Source organism: Brassica napus, chromosome A3, assembly GCF_020379485.1.
Source record: "Brassica napus cultivar Da-Ae chromosome A3, Da-Ae, whole genome shotgun sequence".
NCBI classification, from domain to species: Eukaryota; Viridiplantae; Streptophyta; class Magnoliopsida; order Brassicales; family Brassicaceae; genus Brassica; species Brassica napus.
Genome location: NC_063436.1, coordinates 28,406,582 through 28,422,054, shown reverse-complemented (window position 1 = coordinate 28,422,054; position 15,473 = coordinate 28,406,582). Strand labels below are relative to the sequence as shown.

The window sequence follows — 15,473 nt, the reverse complement described above, 5'->3', positions numbered from 1 at the left end:
TCTATTCTTTACGTTTCTCTATATTATTTTCTTTATATATAATTGTTTATAGATTGTATTTGGGTTTATAGGATCTTACCTAGGGTTTAGATTTATTAAGTAGAGATTTGAGTATAGGAGGATTCGGTGGTTCATTATTTACGTATGTTGTGTTAAATCTATATTATATTTGCATTATCTATAGGATTATGTTCTATTTGAAATTACTTACTATACTGTATATTTGTTTTCCATTCTGTTTGACAGTGTGTTATCTTTTTCTGCATATGGTAAATAAATTGGTGACGTTGTCTTCGGTCTCTCGTGTGATGCTAAACGACCACGTCATCTCTACCAGTAACCGGCAACTTGTACATTGAAAGGACAAAACCGGACTTTTCTTTGCCTAAATGTTAGCGAATGAATTATGTCAAAATCACTGATATATTCTTCATTTCCATTAGTGTTTTGTATATTGAGCAAATTCTCCCTTTATTTTTCCCAATGCTCTCTTCTTCCATAATATTTAATCATTTTCAAATATAGTATAATAAAAATAAGATATATAAGAACACGTGTGCATTTGATATTTAAAAGAATGGTGTTAAAGGTTTTTTATTTTAAAATTAAAAAATAAGTTGAAATATAAAATATGAGTGGTTGAACTTTTATTGAAAAACAAATAAAACTTTAATCTAATAAAAATAGAGCCAAAACATAATTCACCAACTATATATATTTATTCCCACCAACCTCATTCATCCACTGATTAAATACAGCCCTTAAAAATAATTATCCTGTAGTAGGTTTGACAATAAAAATATCGATGGACGGTTCGTCTATATATATATATATATAGACCCAACCCAAGCAGTCGTAATAACAGAACCAAACATGGATTTCAATGAGCTGTTTCTTCTCTTTGCTCTCTCCCTTATCCCTCTTTGTTTCTTGATACTTCGTCCAAAGAAGAGTAAAGGTACAGCGCCTATGGTCCCCGGAGCATGGCCGGTGGTCGGCCATTTACCAATGTATCGCTCTGTAAAGCCACAAGCACATGTTGCGTTCGGGGCCATGGCCGATGTGTACGGACCCGCGTTCATGACGAAAATTGGTTCTCGCAACGCCCTGGTCATAAGCAGCGAAGAGGTGGCTAGAGAAGTCTACACCGTCCACGACAAGTTCTTACGTCGACAAGACATGATTGCAGGTGAAATTTTAGGATACGATGGCTTGCTCCCGTTGGTTAGTCCTCAGGGAGCGTACTGGAGAGAGATACGGAAGATAGTGATATCACAACTTATGTCAGCCTCAGTGGTTGATACGTTAAAGGGTCGTAGAGCCGGAGAGGTTGACGTGGCGTTCAGAGACTTGTACGTGAGGTGGGAGCAGCACAATGGTCGGCCTCATCAAAAAGGAGTCTTGGTGGACATGAAGCCAGAGTTTATCAATGTCGCCACAAACATGACGGTGATGATGGTCGCGGGGAAGAGATATTACGGGAATAGTCCCAACTGCGAAGCGGGAGAAGCAAGAAGAATCGGGAAGTTGATTCTGGAGGCAGTCCAGAACTTCGGTCGCTACTCTATATCTGATTTTATACCATACCTGGGTTGGTTGGAATGGAAGGAAAAGAAGATAATGAAGAGAATGGCTCAAGAGTTGGACTGTGTTTTTGAATCTTGGATTGAAGAGCACAAGAATAAGAGGGGAGAGAGTGAAAAGGATTACTTGGACATGGTCCTTGAGAGCATTGAACAACACAAGATTCTAGGCTCGAGTGATGCTCATAAAACCGCTAAAGCCGTCTGCCTTGTAAGAAGATCTCACTCAACCAACAAAGTTGCTCTATTTGTTTTATGTGGTTCTCTAATACTTTTTTTGCACACCATATTAACTCACATGAAAATGAAGTCGGATTTTTCTTTTTGTGTGTACGAAAGAACATGGCTATTTCTGGGAGCGATGCAGTTGTTGCGATTCTAGTTTGGGCTGTATCGTTGCTCGTGAACAACCAGCACGTGTTGAGGAAAGCTCAAGAAGAGTTGGACCGCACAATCGGTAATCAGAGAGTAGTGGAGGAGTCCGACCTCAAAGACTTGGTTTATCTCCAAGCCATTGTCAAGGAAACATTTCGTTTGTACCCTCCAGCCCCCTTCGTCGCTTATAGGGAAACGACCGAAGATTTTGTCATTGCCAATGGCAACTTTCATATTCCCGCAGGTTATATTTTTGATACAGTAATTCTGTTTTTTCTCTTATAACTATATATAAAAAACTAATTATTAATTTGTATTCTACTATTTGATGTATGATTCATTATTAGGGACACACGTGATGGTAAATGAGTGGAAGGTCCAGAGAGATCCGACTATTTGGCCAAACCCGGAAGAGTTCGAGCCAGAGAGATTCTTGACATCTCACAAAGAAGTGGATGTTGGTGGGAAGATGAATCATAAGCTCTTTCCATTTGGGTTAGGACGACGAGCTTGCCCCGCATCTCTTTTAGGTACGAAGATGGTTCAGTACATCCTGGCTAGGTTCTTACACAGCTTTGACGTGGCAAACCCATCAAACCAAAACGTGGACATGACGGAGGACAACAACTTGGTCAATCTCAAAGCCACTCCTCTTGAAGTCTTCATTACTCCTCGGCTGCATGAGTCCCTCTACCTTGTTGATAGCAACAGCGAAAACTTCTCCAACAAGGCTTAATGAATAATATTACATCGATCTTAATTTGGTCAAGAATCTGCTAGCAAATAAAAGAACTTCCGGTCTTTCTTTGCATCACCTTTTTCCTTCATGTATTTTTCGTATTATGGTTTCCGATTGCTCCCGTAATAAATAATGAAATATTTTTATGGGTAAACTGTAAATATGACTTGGAAAAAAGAGCTCCGTACTGGTTGAAATATATTCGCATAAGAGCTTGCGTAAAAAAAAGAGTTTCTCTCTTATCCCTCCGTTCTCTCTCTGATATCTTTCACGGAGGTGGTGATGAGAGTTCTCAAAACTTTTTGTTTGTCTGATCAATAGATCAGATGGTTGTCTCTAGGAAGCTGTGGTTCCCATAAACAATGTCTTCACCAGCTTTTGATTCCGGGAAGTGATAGCTAACTTAGCGTCGACTTCGCCGGCTCTTGCCTCCGAAAAGCGGTGGCTTCCTTAGCACCGTCTTCGTCGGCTTCTGTCTCGTATCTCACCATCCTTTGTGGCGGTGTTGTTAGCGGTTTGGAACTGGTTCATACCGGTTCCTCTGTTTTTTTGGTTCTTCTCTTCGCCTCCGCTTCACTATGCTCTCCTTCGGTTTCGATTGTCTCTCCATCTAAGGATCTGATTGTTCTCTCCTTCCCTTTATTGGGCTCTTTCACCTTCGAGCTACTCTTTATCTATAAAGGTGACTGCTTTTATTTACAGGTGAATCTGTTCTCTTAGATCGATCGCAGCGCTCGATTCCTCTTTATCGAAGTGGTGGTTTGTTAACTGATGTCGGCTTCGATTCCGTTCTCAACGAGTGCTCTTCAATGAGCTATCTCCCTTCGTCGTTGGACGTTTTCGTCTTCCGGTGGTTGGAGTTCCGGGGAAGAATTGCCGTCGGCGTTGAAGCGGTGGATTGACTCAAGCGGCACGTGTTCTTTTTTCATCCAGAGCTTGACGCGTGTTTCAAGCTTTCTCTCGTGTCGTCTTTACCGCAAAGGCAGTTGTTGCCTTGAAAAACTTTGGACCGCTCCTCATGGGCCTCCTCTTTCTTTTGCGTTTGGGCCAACTGTTTGCATCGTTGGGTCTTTTTAATCTAGCCCTTCTCTTGGGCCTTTATTGTAAATTATGAACTTGTTTAATAAATTTCAAAGTTGACAAAAAAAAAAAAAAAAGAGCTTGGTAAAGGAAATATGACTTAAATATATGATAAGAGCTCCGTACTGGTTGAAAGAATGTAAACTCAAACTTAAGTAGTTTTGTAATTGTTGCATCGAGAGTAGCTAAATTAAAATTCTGGCACCATTTTGTTGTGATACCAAATATATATAATGTTAGAAAACAAATTTCACAATAACTGAACATATGTATGAAATTTGGTAGCTGACTTTCGGTAGACAAAGGTTGTTTCATATGCATGTATTATAGACCTCTTATTAGTGAATATTGTTTGCTATTTCATAGTCTCTTAATTTATTTCGCATACATAAACCATATGATTGATAATGTCATAAGAATAATTGGGCCTTAAATAGCTTATTTTTGTTAAAAATTTATGATGTTTATATTACTAGATATAGACGTTTAGGTATCCGTTCGTGCTCGACTGAATATTTCAAATTTTTGGATATTTTGATACAAGGATCTAGACTCATTCAGATATTCTTACATATCGGGTCAGGTTCGGATAATACGTTCATGTTCGAATATCCATTATCTCTTAACTCAATACCTGTTCAGATATTTTGTAACTTTGCTTTGGATTTTGGTTTGAATTTTTAGGTTGGGTTCAGATTTAGATTCGGGTATGGGTAGAATGTCCAACCCTAATTTTAAATTTGTCACATCTTGTGCAAGGCATGAAAGTATTCTTTAAAAAAAAACTGGATTATCTTGTCGTTGAGATTTTCAAGTTCTGGCAAATGAGATGATCCACCAGCAGATTGTTGTGATGTGATCCGATCACATTAAAGACATCTTCGTCCGGTATCATCTTATCATCGCTGACATGAACTTGTTCTAATTTAGTGGATTTGATAAAAACACGAACGAGCCTCATATATACAACCATTTGATCCATATTTATCTACTTAGCAAAAAATTTATAACTAGACTAGTTGCATGAAAGCAAAGTAACGTAAGATAAGATAATATAACGCAAGACATGACTGAAGAAAATTAAATAATTAAAACTTCAATGATTAAAGAAAATCAAAGTAAAAGGATTTTAAAACTTCCCTGAATAAAAGAAAATGATATAAACTTCACTAGATAAATATTAAGCAACTCAATAATTAAAAAAAATAGAGTTAAAATGGTGCTTAAGGTAAAAGAGGCAAAACAAAAGTTATTATTAGGTTCATCCCCTAGGGTGAACCTTTAGGTTCTCCAACTAATAAAATTTATTATTTCAAATTCTATATTTTTTAGAAAAGGAAACAAAATATTGTCAAATTATATTATGTTTTTAAAATAAAAAGATAAAAAAAATAGTAGTTAAAAAAAATTTTAAAAAAATATTTTTAACTTCGTCAGCAAAACACAAAACCTTAAATTCTAATCCCTAAACCCTAAATCATAAACTCTAAACCTTTGGATAAATCATAAACTATAAATCAAAAACACTAAACTGTAAAACCCTAAAACTTTAGGATTTTACTATTTAGTGTTTTTTATTTAGAATTAGGATTTATCTAAGGGTTTAAGGTTTACCCAAGGGTTTAGGGTTTAGGGTTTAGGATTTAGAATTTAGAGATTAGGATTTAGGGTTTAATGCTTTGCAGACGACGTTAAAAATATTTTTTTTGTAATTACTACTATTTTTTATTTTTTATTTTTATCTTTTTATTTTAAAAACATAATATAACTTGACAATATTTATTTCTTTTTATAAAAGATAGTCCCTCCGTTCCTAAAAGATGTATGTTCTGGAAAAAAAATTTGTTTCAAAAAGATACATTTTTTACCTTTTCAATGTATGATTTTATGAAAAATTGTAAGTTTCAAAAAAATTAATGGTATTTATTGAATTTCTATTGGCTAAAAGTTATGGAAAATTGTTATTCACAAAAATTAATAAATATTTAATGAGTTTTCTTAATATATGTGAAAAGTCTAGAATATGCATGTTTTAAAAACAGAGGAAGTATTAAATATGAAATAACACAATCCTATTAGTTGGTGAACCTATAGGTTTTCCAAGAATAAGTCGCAAAATAATACTAAAAATAGTACTAAAAATAGTGAATTGGGTTAATTCAAAAACAACCAGGATCGGACACTGATTAGTTTTTCTTATCTTCCTTTTCTCCTAATTAAGTCTCTTCACTGAGCTCCAAGAATACCTACGTGACTTAATCATAATGTATAATGTAATGGTGTTGGAGATGCCCTAATACATTAAAAAAATAACGTAATAATTATATGAACAATGATTACCAACTCCATCTAACTTTTGAAAAATTAAAATATGTATATTAAAATTATCCCCAACAAAGCATTTAATTTGTACAATTCCGGCTTAACGGAGAAACAGTGAGAAATCTATGTTACATAGGCTAAAACTAATGACATTACAAATCTAAGTAAACAGAGTAGAAGCTGAGGGAAAGAAAACTGTGGTAGCATAAGCCTACCCACTCCGGTGGACACAGGTGTCAACCAGGGGCGGACGCAAGATAACGGGTACGGGGCACGTGCCCCCAACTGTTTTGAAATTTTCTTTGCTAAATACTATAGGGTTTATTGAATGCTTTCACACTAAAACTAAATCATAATGGAAAAAATCATTGTGCCCCCTACTAATTAGCATCCTACATCCGCTCCTGGTGTCAACTCTGATCATCGATCGACAACCTCACATATCTATTGTGTCGAAACCCAGATCAGGAAACGGCACCAGAAACCTTGCAAACATCCACAGAGGTGTTCCACGGCCCCAATCCCCAGCTTTGAGAGAAGATACGGCTCCAAATCTTAGATGCTATACACTGTTCACGTCCTTTGCCCCTGCACAAGTCAAATATCTGATGTATCTTTCCTTCTTCGAGCTTGGATGAGAATGATCTGGAACAGCGAGAAGCACATTGCTGGAAACCACCATCCCAATATAGATCTTCTGTCACCGAGTTCTCCACCTTTGAAGACATAACCAGCCCAACCAGCCCCGATGACTAACTTAGAGCATCTCCTATATAAAAAGAATAGAGTAAAAATGGTTTAACCCTACTCCATTTCTCAGTGATTAACAAACAAAAAATAAATTAAACTCCATTATAGAGTGGAAAATGAAGTGGGTGGAGCATTTTTTACTATATATTTCATTTTGGAGGAAAAAATAGAGTTGAGTTTGGAGATATCTTTAGCAGGATTCGACGGTCTCACCCAAGGGCTGACCATACAGAGGAAATGGGGGTCAACTAACACCGGTTTAATTTAAAATTTTAATTTGCAAGCCTTATTCAATATATTCGTAAACAGCTCGAATGATTTCGGGTTTCAGACTATGACATTCCTAACCTGGCTTCAAAACCTCTTCCTACACCTGTTTCACTTTTTTTGAAAACGTTCATGCTATAATCTGAGCTTTTTGATACAGTTTGGACTTACAGTACAAATCATGACTCAGGTAAAAAAAAATTGGGTCTACCACTGGCCCCACCATAATCCTCAAATAGCAAGCGCACGTCGTAGAACCGATGAGCCGCCAGAGCGAAGAAGTTCTTAGGGGTTCGTCGCGTCAGAAACACATTGAGTTGCATCGAGCAGAAAGAAGATACCACTAAATAAAGCGCTGAAGGCAGGGCCGGCTCAGTTGGGGGGGGGGGGGGGGGGGACAAGCGGTGCGACCACCCCGGGCCCAAGCCCGTGTCCCCTCGTATAATAATAATTAAGGGGTCCATTTTTTTTATAAATCTATATTTTTATATATAAAAAAATTATAAATATAATAAATCAAAATAAAAAGGGTCCAGAATTATTTGATATGTATATAGTTTTATTTTCATTACAAATATATACAAAATATTACATATTAAATTTTATATATATTTTAAACATAGTATTTATATAAATTTTAGAAGGTAAATTTTTTTTTTGCCCTAGGGCCCCTAAGAATGTTGAGCCGGCCTTGGCTGAAGGATGAACATCCGATTGTGAAGTTCGAGAATACGGATGGTGGAGATCTTAACAATCACCGACGAAAGCGCCAAAGCCGTAAGATCCCCAGCTCAACCAAACAGTGATTTAACCTTTGAGAGAAAAATGGAGCAGGCATGCGATAAACACTCCACTCAAAGACCTTGTTTTGATATCGAACTTTAATTAGTAAATCAGAAGAAGAAAAACAATGATTACGAACTACAAATAATACGCTAACTAGATTTTGACCCGCGCTCTGAAGTGCGGATTTTTAGATTATAAAGAAAAAACACAATTTGATATGAATTATCATTTTGAGATTGTTTTACATTATTACGTTACAGAGTCGTATTATATCAAAGAAGGATATTTATTTAGATTTAATTTGCTTATTTGAGATTCTCAATGTATATTTTTTATGTAAATTTCTATCAGGCATATGTACTCTATCCGAACCCAAAAATTTGAACCAAAACTGATCCAAAAATACATATTCAGTTTGGTCAATTTCTAAAACAAAGTACTTATTGGGTATACTTTTGAACCCGCGGGTCTCGGTTAGGTCCGAGTTTTATCTGAAACTCGATCGGCTAAACAAAGTACCCGATTGTTTTGTGTATATTAGGCACATCTGGATATTTAAGATTGGTATTATGGATATTTTTAAGTTAAAAGGTGATGCTATCAAAATTTACTTATATATTTCAGGTATTCAAGTAAAATTTTGGATATTTTCTGTTTTTTAGTTCATATTTTGGGTAAAGTTTTCGGTTATATAAACTATTTAAACTTTTTAGAGTTTTGTTTGAGTTTTCAAAAAATTTCATGTTTCAGGTATTTTTGTGTATTCGGGTATTTCAAATCCTTTCGGGTTTTAAATATTCAAATCGGTCAGACCCGTCATGTAACCAATAATTATAGTTATTTGAATTACGAATCTGAACCAATCCGGAACCAACCCGAATCCGAACTGAAATTTTCAAATATCTAGTTGGTTTAAATGTCTAGGACATAAAAGGAATCGACCCAACTCGGCCCGAAGACCCAAATCTTAAACTTTACTCTCTCTCATTATATTTGATGTGCATTTTATAATATTTTTATTTGTTGAGTTGATAAGACTTAAGATTTATTTAGCATTTTTTTTTAATTTAGTATTGCAGTCCCAAATATATAATCTAATAACATAATATGAAACCTTCTACATTGATATAATTTGTTTTGTTAATAGTGTTGATATTGGTATAGCACTAGTTAATGGTAGATTTTATAAGTTGAAGATCCTATAAAGGTCAATTACGTTTGGTATTATATGTAGATAAAAAAGTGGATCCAAACAAATATTAGAATTAAAAGGGAGATTACAATATATTTCTAAATGTTGGAAAATATTATTTGGTTGCTATATAATAGGAGTTCGGTTATAATATCTAGTTATTAGGTTGGACTAAAAATGAAAGGATGCAACAACCTAAATTAAGTATATTTTTTTAGAATGATTCTCTTTTAATAGTATAGATACATAAACATATATTGATAATGGTAATGCATTAAAAGCTATATGAACTATCATAACATAATTTCGGCAGCCAAAAAAATGTATAGGATTTTGAAATTATAAAAACGTTTTGATCATAACATAGCTTTTAATATATATTTTTTTCAAATATGTGACCACGTTACTGTTCATGTAGTTAACGGTCATTAAAAACAAATTATAATAATACAATAACAATATTTTGGTTTTGGATTTTGAATTTATAAAAAAAAATTGATAATAACTTAATTTTTAATATGTATTTTTTTCAAATATGTGATAACGTTACTGTTCATGTAGTTAACAGTCATAAAAACTATAGTAATACATAAAAATATACAATAATAATATGAGAATTTGTACTCCCTACACACAACATATACCCTATTTGCACTCTATACCCTATTTCCCCCCAATTTTTTTCCCCCCATCATCACCATTTTCCCTCAACTCTATGGTATCTCACTTCTTTTTGGATATTGAGCTAATTTACTCTAATAATATTTTGATTTCGTGGGAAGCCACAATTATATTGACGACATATATTATTGATATAAAAAAATTAATTTGTTTAGGTAAACATGATTTTGTTTGTTACCCAAAAACAACGAAAACATAATTATAATGACCAAATATGATTATTGATATAAAAAACTTTAATTTGTTTAGGTGAACATGATTTTGGATGTTACCCAAAAACAACTAAAAATGAATTCTCTTTTGCAAAGACACGATTCTGTAACTTCTGTTATATAAAAGGATAAAGAAAACATCGATGGTCTAGTGGTAAAAGGGTTGCGGCTGTAATTTCCATCATTTGGGTTCAACTTACGGTGGAATGGACTATTTACAACGTTTGGATTTCCGGCAAAGAGGTGAAAACATCCTTTTTCTACCCAAACAAAAAAAAAAAGAAAACATCGATGGAGTTGTTGCATTATGTTCACACGTGAAGAATGTCTTTGTTTACAATCAAGAGTTGCTGCAAAGCGCACTGAAATTCACATGTCCCCCAAAATCAAATCAATATAAAACAAAAGGAAACAAAAAGTAAAGTAATTATGTTATTTTGTACTCCCCCATTTTATAATAAATATCATTTAGACACATTTCACACATATTAAAAATAATAAAATATACTAATCTATCTTTATTTATTATGCAATTATTTAAATAAAAATAATTTCACTAAACATCTTTTGGTTATTTAAAAGGATAAAAAAGAAATTTATTGGAAAAAACTACATTGAAAATATAGAGTGACAATTATTTTAAAACAAACTAAAAAAAGTTAGAATGAAATTATTTTTGAAACAAATGAAGTATTATATACAAAACTATCAAATTCTTAGAGCACCTTTAACCTTCACGGTAGAACTATCCTACAATTCTTAAAAATTTAAATATAAACATTTTAATTTAAGAAAATCATTCTAAAATCAATTTACCATTAACTGGATGATAAAAGGAAGAAAGTTCTAAAAAATCAGAAAATGTGTGCAAAGAATCAATTCTCTTTCTCTCCTATTTTATCTATAATTTTTAGTTTTTAGAATACCTTATCAAAAATTACCACTGGAACTGTTTTTAAAATTGTGTCTAACATAAAGTTAAAAATGTATGTAATTATATTTTAAATATATTATAATATATTAAATACTATATATTATTTATTGGTATAATATTATCATTTTAGCCAGTTTATAAGATATTTATTATCATTTTAGAAGACCTAAACGGTTGTCTACCATAAAAACTCTATAAATTAATAATGTTGGGATTTCAAAATTTTATTATTTTGTGGAGTTATTAATCTTAAAGAATTTTTTTTTTGGATTTATTATTTTTTAAAATATTTTTAGTGTATAAGACTGAAAATAATATTTCATTTATGATATTATATGTTGGTTAAAATTTATAAAGATATGTTTAACTATTTTTACTAGATTATTGATATATTTTATGTATGGTGATTACATACTATAGAATACTTTATATATAGTTGGATAAATTATAAATAAAATTAGAGATGATATTGATTTTAAAGAAAGATAATCAGAAAAATATTTTGTGCGTGTTTATATAAATTTATATATATTAATAATAATTAAGTTATAATTTTAGTGGAACCATGTATTTACCTAAGAGTTTTTTAAATATTATTATCTTATCAAATTGTATCATGTTTTATACTGGTTTAACTCGAGACCGGATAAATTTATTAATTTATAGTGTATATTAATTTATCTAGAATTTATAGAATCACTACTGTATATAGTTTTTTAGAACACAACTTAAAAAAAACCTTAATTTGCATTATTGGAATAAGACAAAGAAAGAAAGAAAATTAACCCTATCAAAAATAACCGATGGAACTGTTTTTAAAATACACTAGTATCGCGCAAATACATATATAATCTTTCATACCAATTGAATAGAATATTATAACTATAACTAATATTATTTAAAATTTTAATTTCCTACATGTGACATTCATATCAATTACCTAGGAATCTTTAACGAATTAAATTTTAGTTTTGAAAGAACTGGCTCTTAAAAGGAAAACAATGACTTCAATTTTAGAGCATCTTTCTTTCATAAATACCTTTACTAGATAATAATAGTATCAAACAAATAATAACACTAGTTCACTATATTATCCTGTTAGGTGTACATTATCGTGCTTCCACATCGGAGTTGTTAAAATAATCTGTCCGTAAAGTAGTCACGGATACGTGAACCTGATACCTGTTACCCAGTAGTACTATGTATGATATATCAATACTATTAAAACTGAAGGGCTTTTTTTGAGACCACCTTCAAGTTTTGAAGTATTTACAACTTCATGCCACTGAATTATTTTTAAACTATGATTTCAATTAAATTATTTTATTTTTTAAATTTCCTTTTATTTAACCATCCTATTTTTTCGAGTCTTTTTCAACGCCTTTATTTAATTTACCATGTGTAATCTTACTTTTAATCTCTCTCTGCCATCGTAGATGTATTAAAAGATGTATTCACATAAACAATTATACTTTTCAATCTTTCCATTGCTTAAACAATATATTCACGTAAAAAATTGTACAATTAAATCCAGATATCAAGTTACATGAACGATGACATGTTTATTTCATTAACAGAATTCGATTCTGTGTTTGCTTCAACACCATACATAAGGTTTAAAACCATCTTGAACTGCTATAACGCTCTTTTCCATTGCTTAAACAATATATGACAGTAACAAATTGTACATTTAAATTCAGAACATCAAGTACCATCAACGATTACATGTTTATTTTACTACCAGAATTCAATTTGGTGCAAGCTTCACCATTAAACAATATATGTATGGTCGGCGTTATGAATGGTTGAAATACTCATGTTTATATATTTGTATGGTTGCATTTTTAGATGTATAGATTGAGATACAGAAGAACCCCTAAACCCCATTTTTTATATTTATTTCATGAATTTATTTATTAATATTAAGTAGAAAAACTAACAATTGGGTTTAAAAGTACCATCTATGGAATAAACTTTTTCTATACAAAATACCCATATTTTGAGAAAAATACGGGATTAAACCACTTTGAAACATACTGGCCAAATTATTGTATTTGCAAATCTGTTTCAAATGCAATTATTAAAAAATAAGATATATACATAACCAAAAGCAAAAAAATCGGCAAGTAAATTCATTTGGAAAAATATATATACAAAACAATAAGAATAACTAAATCATAAATATCCGGCCAATCATTGTACTTGCATATCTTCAACATATCAATAAGAGAAAATCAAAACAAGAAATCATGAATTTTGGTAACGAAAATATCTATTATAATATACCCAAAAATCTAATTTCCCATTAATTTACTAAACTAACTGCATATATTCTCTAACTGTATTGAATAGGAAAACCTAAATCCACGACCTTTATTTTTCTTATATATACTGTCTTTTAACCTCAAAGCAACACACATTTTCTCAAAACGTTTCTCATAATATGTCTTCCAAGTAAAAGATGGTTTACCTTGATGAGATTAGGCCATGGAAGACGGGTTGGTCGAAGCCAAAGTCACCACACCTGGAAACCATCCAATGCTGGGCTTGGTGAGAGTTTGGAAATCATATTTGGAGACAAAAAGGTAATAAAAACAATAATATGGAAATTCTGTTAAGTCGTCATAGTTTAAATTCCTAAAATTTTGACCAAATGAAACAGTGAATGGATCAAATTAAAACATGTATGGATGTATTCAGTATAATACTTATCTTCGTACTGATTGTTTGTAGTTCCTGAAAATGTATGTGTTTTAAATCAAATTATTTTTTAATCTTATAAAAGACAAAATACATTATATTTCAATATACTAATAATTGACAGTAACAGTATATATTCTTTCATTCAATACGCACCTGTGAATCTGTGATAGTTTATATATCTATCAATGTTTAATGATACAAACTTTTTCATTTGTAGAGATGTTTGTGAACTCCCGTTGCAAACCTCACAATAAAAATAAAAGTAATATATTTTTTTGAAAAATCAGAAGAAATTACAGGTGAATATGTAAATATTTAAGTTTTAGAGAATATGTGAATATTCCTTTTAATGAAAGTATAATATATTTTATAAATATTTATTTAATTTCTTATGGTATAAGAATCTACAATTTTAACAAATGGGACTATTTATTTGTATACCTTTATGTTTGTACGGCTTACACTTTAAAGTTCCATTTTACTGTCATCGCAACAAGTTCCCATCTCATCGGAATAAGAAAGAAAATCATCGGACCCAACTTGCAAAACAGATTTAAAAAAAAAGTTAGATCTGAAAATACAAATTATATTTAAAAGAAATGGATGAAGAGACAAAAAAAGTAACATTGGAATTACCTTTTACGGATCGGATGGAGATATACTTTCGGAGATTCCATCTTCTTCTGTTTAACCAAGAGGAACCAGCAGTTAAGAAAAAAATGTTCTTTTATTTCTTCTGACGAATGAAACCTGAAAAAAAAAATGTAAATCGGTTCATCTAATGGGCTTTTGGTAAATATGTTTTAATTAAAAATTCTTAAGTAAACCTGTTATTAATGGTGGATTTACGAACATGAAGACAAACCTTTGGAGTTTTTTGTCTGTTGAATCAGCTCACCACGATTTGAACTTCGATTATATTTAAGCCATCGGAGAGACATGCAAAAAAAAAGAAGCTTTCTGTAAGAATTGATTCGAGTCACCTCTCTGTCAAGGATGAAGAAAATAAGAGTAACAATGGGTAACCTTGGAGATGAGACTGAGTCGATTCGTGGAAGACACATATCGTTTGTTGGTTCAATCGCTATTAGAGAGTTTGTTTTTTTTTTTTTGGAAAACGAAAAGCTGTCTGAAAATGGCAAAAATATATGGTCTCTATCATGTAAAAGCTATAGAATTTGTGTGGGCTTGGGCCGATTTTATTGAATTCCTTATGTAACAGAATTTGCTTAACATAAATATCTAAATAACAGCCCATCTTGATAATTTTATGAGCTTAAATATAGTTAAGCCACTTTCTGGCCCATTTAAAAAACAAACCACAATTATGTGCAAATAAAAATAATTAAATTATAATTAAGTCAACATTATAATGTATTAATAATATAAACATTAATTTTTCTTAAAAAAACTATAACATTTTTTCAAATTCATTAAAGATAATATACAATAAAGATAATTCCATTATGAATATAAAACAAACAATATAATGGTTTATTTATAGTTATATAAAATGTATATAAGTATAATTATTAATTTATAATTTGAATTGGATGATATATTTACGTTACATTTTTCAAAAAAAAATTATTATCTTATTATTTTATCGATTTGTGTCATATTTTAAACCGGTCCAACTTGGGACCTCAAAATAATATTGATCATACTATATTCCCAAGTTAAACTTTACCTTAATATAAATATTATAATGTGTTCAAAATAATTTATGTATAATTTAAAATCCGAAAGGAATAAAAATTATAGTTTACCTTGACTTTGAAGTTAATAAATAAGAAATCATATATACTATTAAAGTAGATTGATATATTATCATTATGTCAAAAACTTA

At 31.5% G+C, this 15,473-nt stretch overlaps 1 protein-coding gene and 1 long non-coding RNA gene across 4 annotated transcripts; one reads left to right on the top strand and one right to left on the bottom strand.

Moving 5' to 3' along the window:
• The first annotated feature begins 783 nt into the window (after nt 1-783).
• LOC106441002 (cytochrome P450 CYP82D47) lies at nt 784-3,854 on the top strand. The gene is made up of 3 exons (XM_013882784.3): nt 784-1,794; nt 1,923-2,202; nt 2,306-3,854. Exons 1-3 carry the CDS (start codon nt 874-876, stop codon nt 2,692-2,694), a joined length of 1,590 nt encoding a protein of 529 aa, XP_013738238.1. The 5' UTR covers nt 784-873; the 3' UTR covers nt 2,695-3,854.
• Nucleotides 3,855-12,387: 8,533 nt separating this feature from the next.
• LOC111199697 lies at nt 12,388-14,756 on the bottom strand. 3 transcript variants are annotated; one of them, XR_002653508.2, is made up of 5 exons: nt 14,651-14,756; nt 14,490-14,533; nt 14,261-14,374; nt 14,066-14,163; nt 12,388-13,445 (listed from the first exon to the last, which is right to left on the bottom strand). It is a non-coding gene; the product is annotated as an uncharacterized LOC111199697 (long non-coding RNA). The 3 variants fall into 3 exon arrangements; XR_002653506.2 differs by having other exon boundaries at nt 14,490-14,756; XR_002653507.2 differs by having other exon boundaries at nt 14,452-14,754.
• Nucleotides 14,757-15,473: the final 717 nt, after the last annotated feature.

Coding starts and splice junctions, on each gene's coding strand:
- LOC106441002 (XM_013882784.3), top strand. CDS start 874: ATGGATTTCAATGAGCTGTTTCTTCTCTTTGCTCTCTCCCTTATCCCT. Junction 1,795..1,922: donor CCGCTAAAGCCGTCTGCCTT/GTAAGAAGATCT, acceptor TGTGTACGAAAG/AACATGGCTATTTCTGGGAG. Junction 2,203..2,305: donor CAACTTTCATATTCCCGCAG/GTTATATTTTTG, acceptor ATTCATTATTAG/GGACACACGTGATGGTAAAT.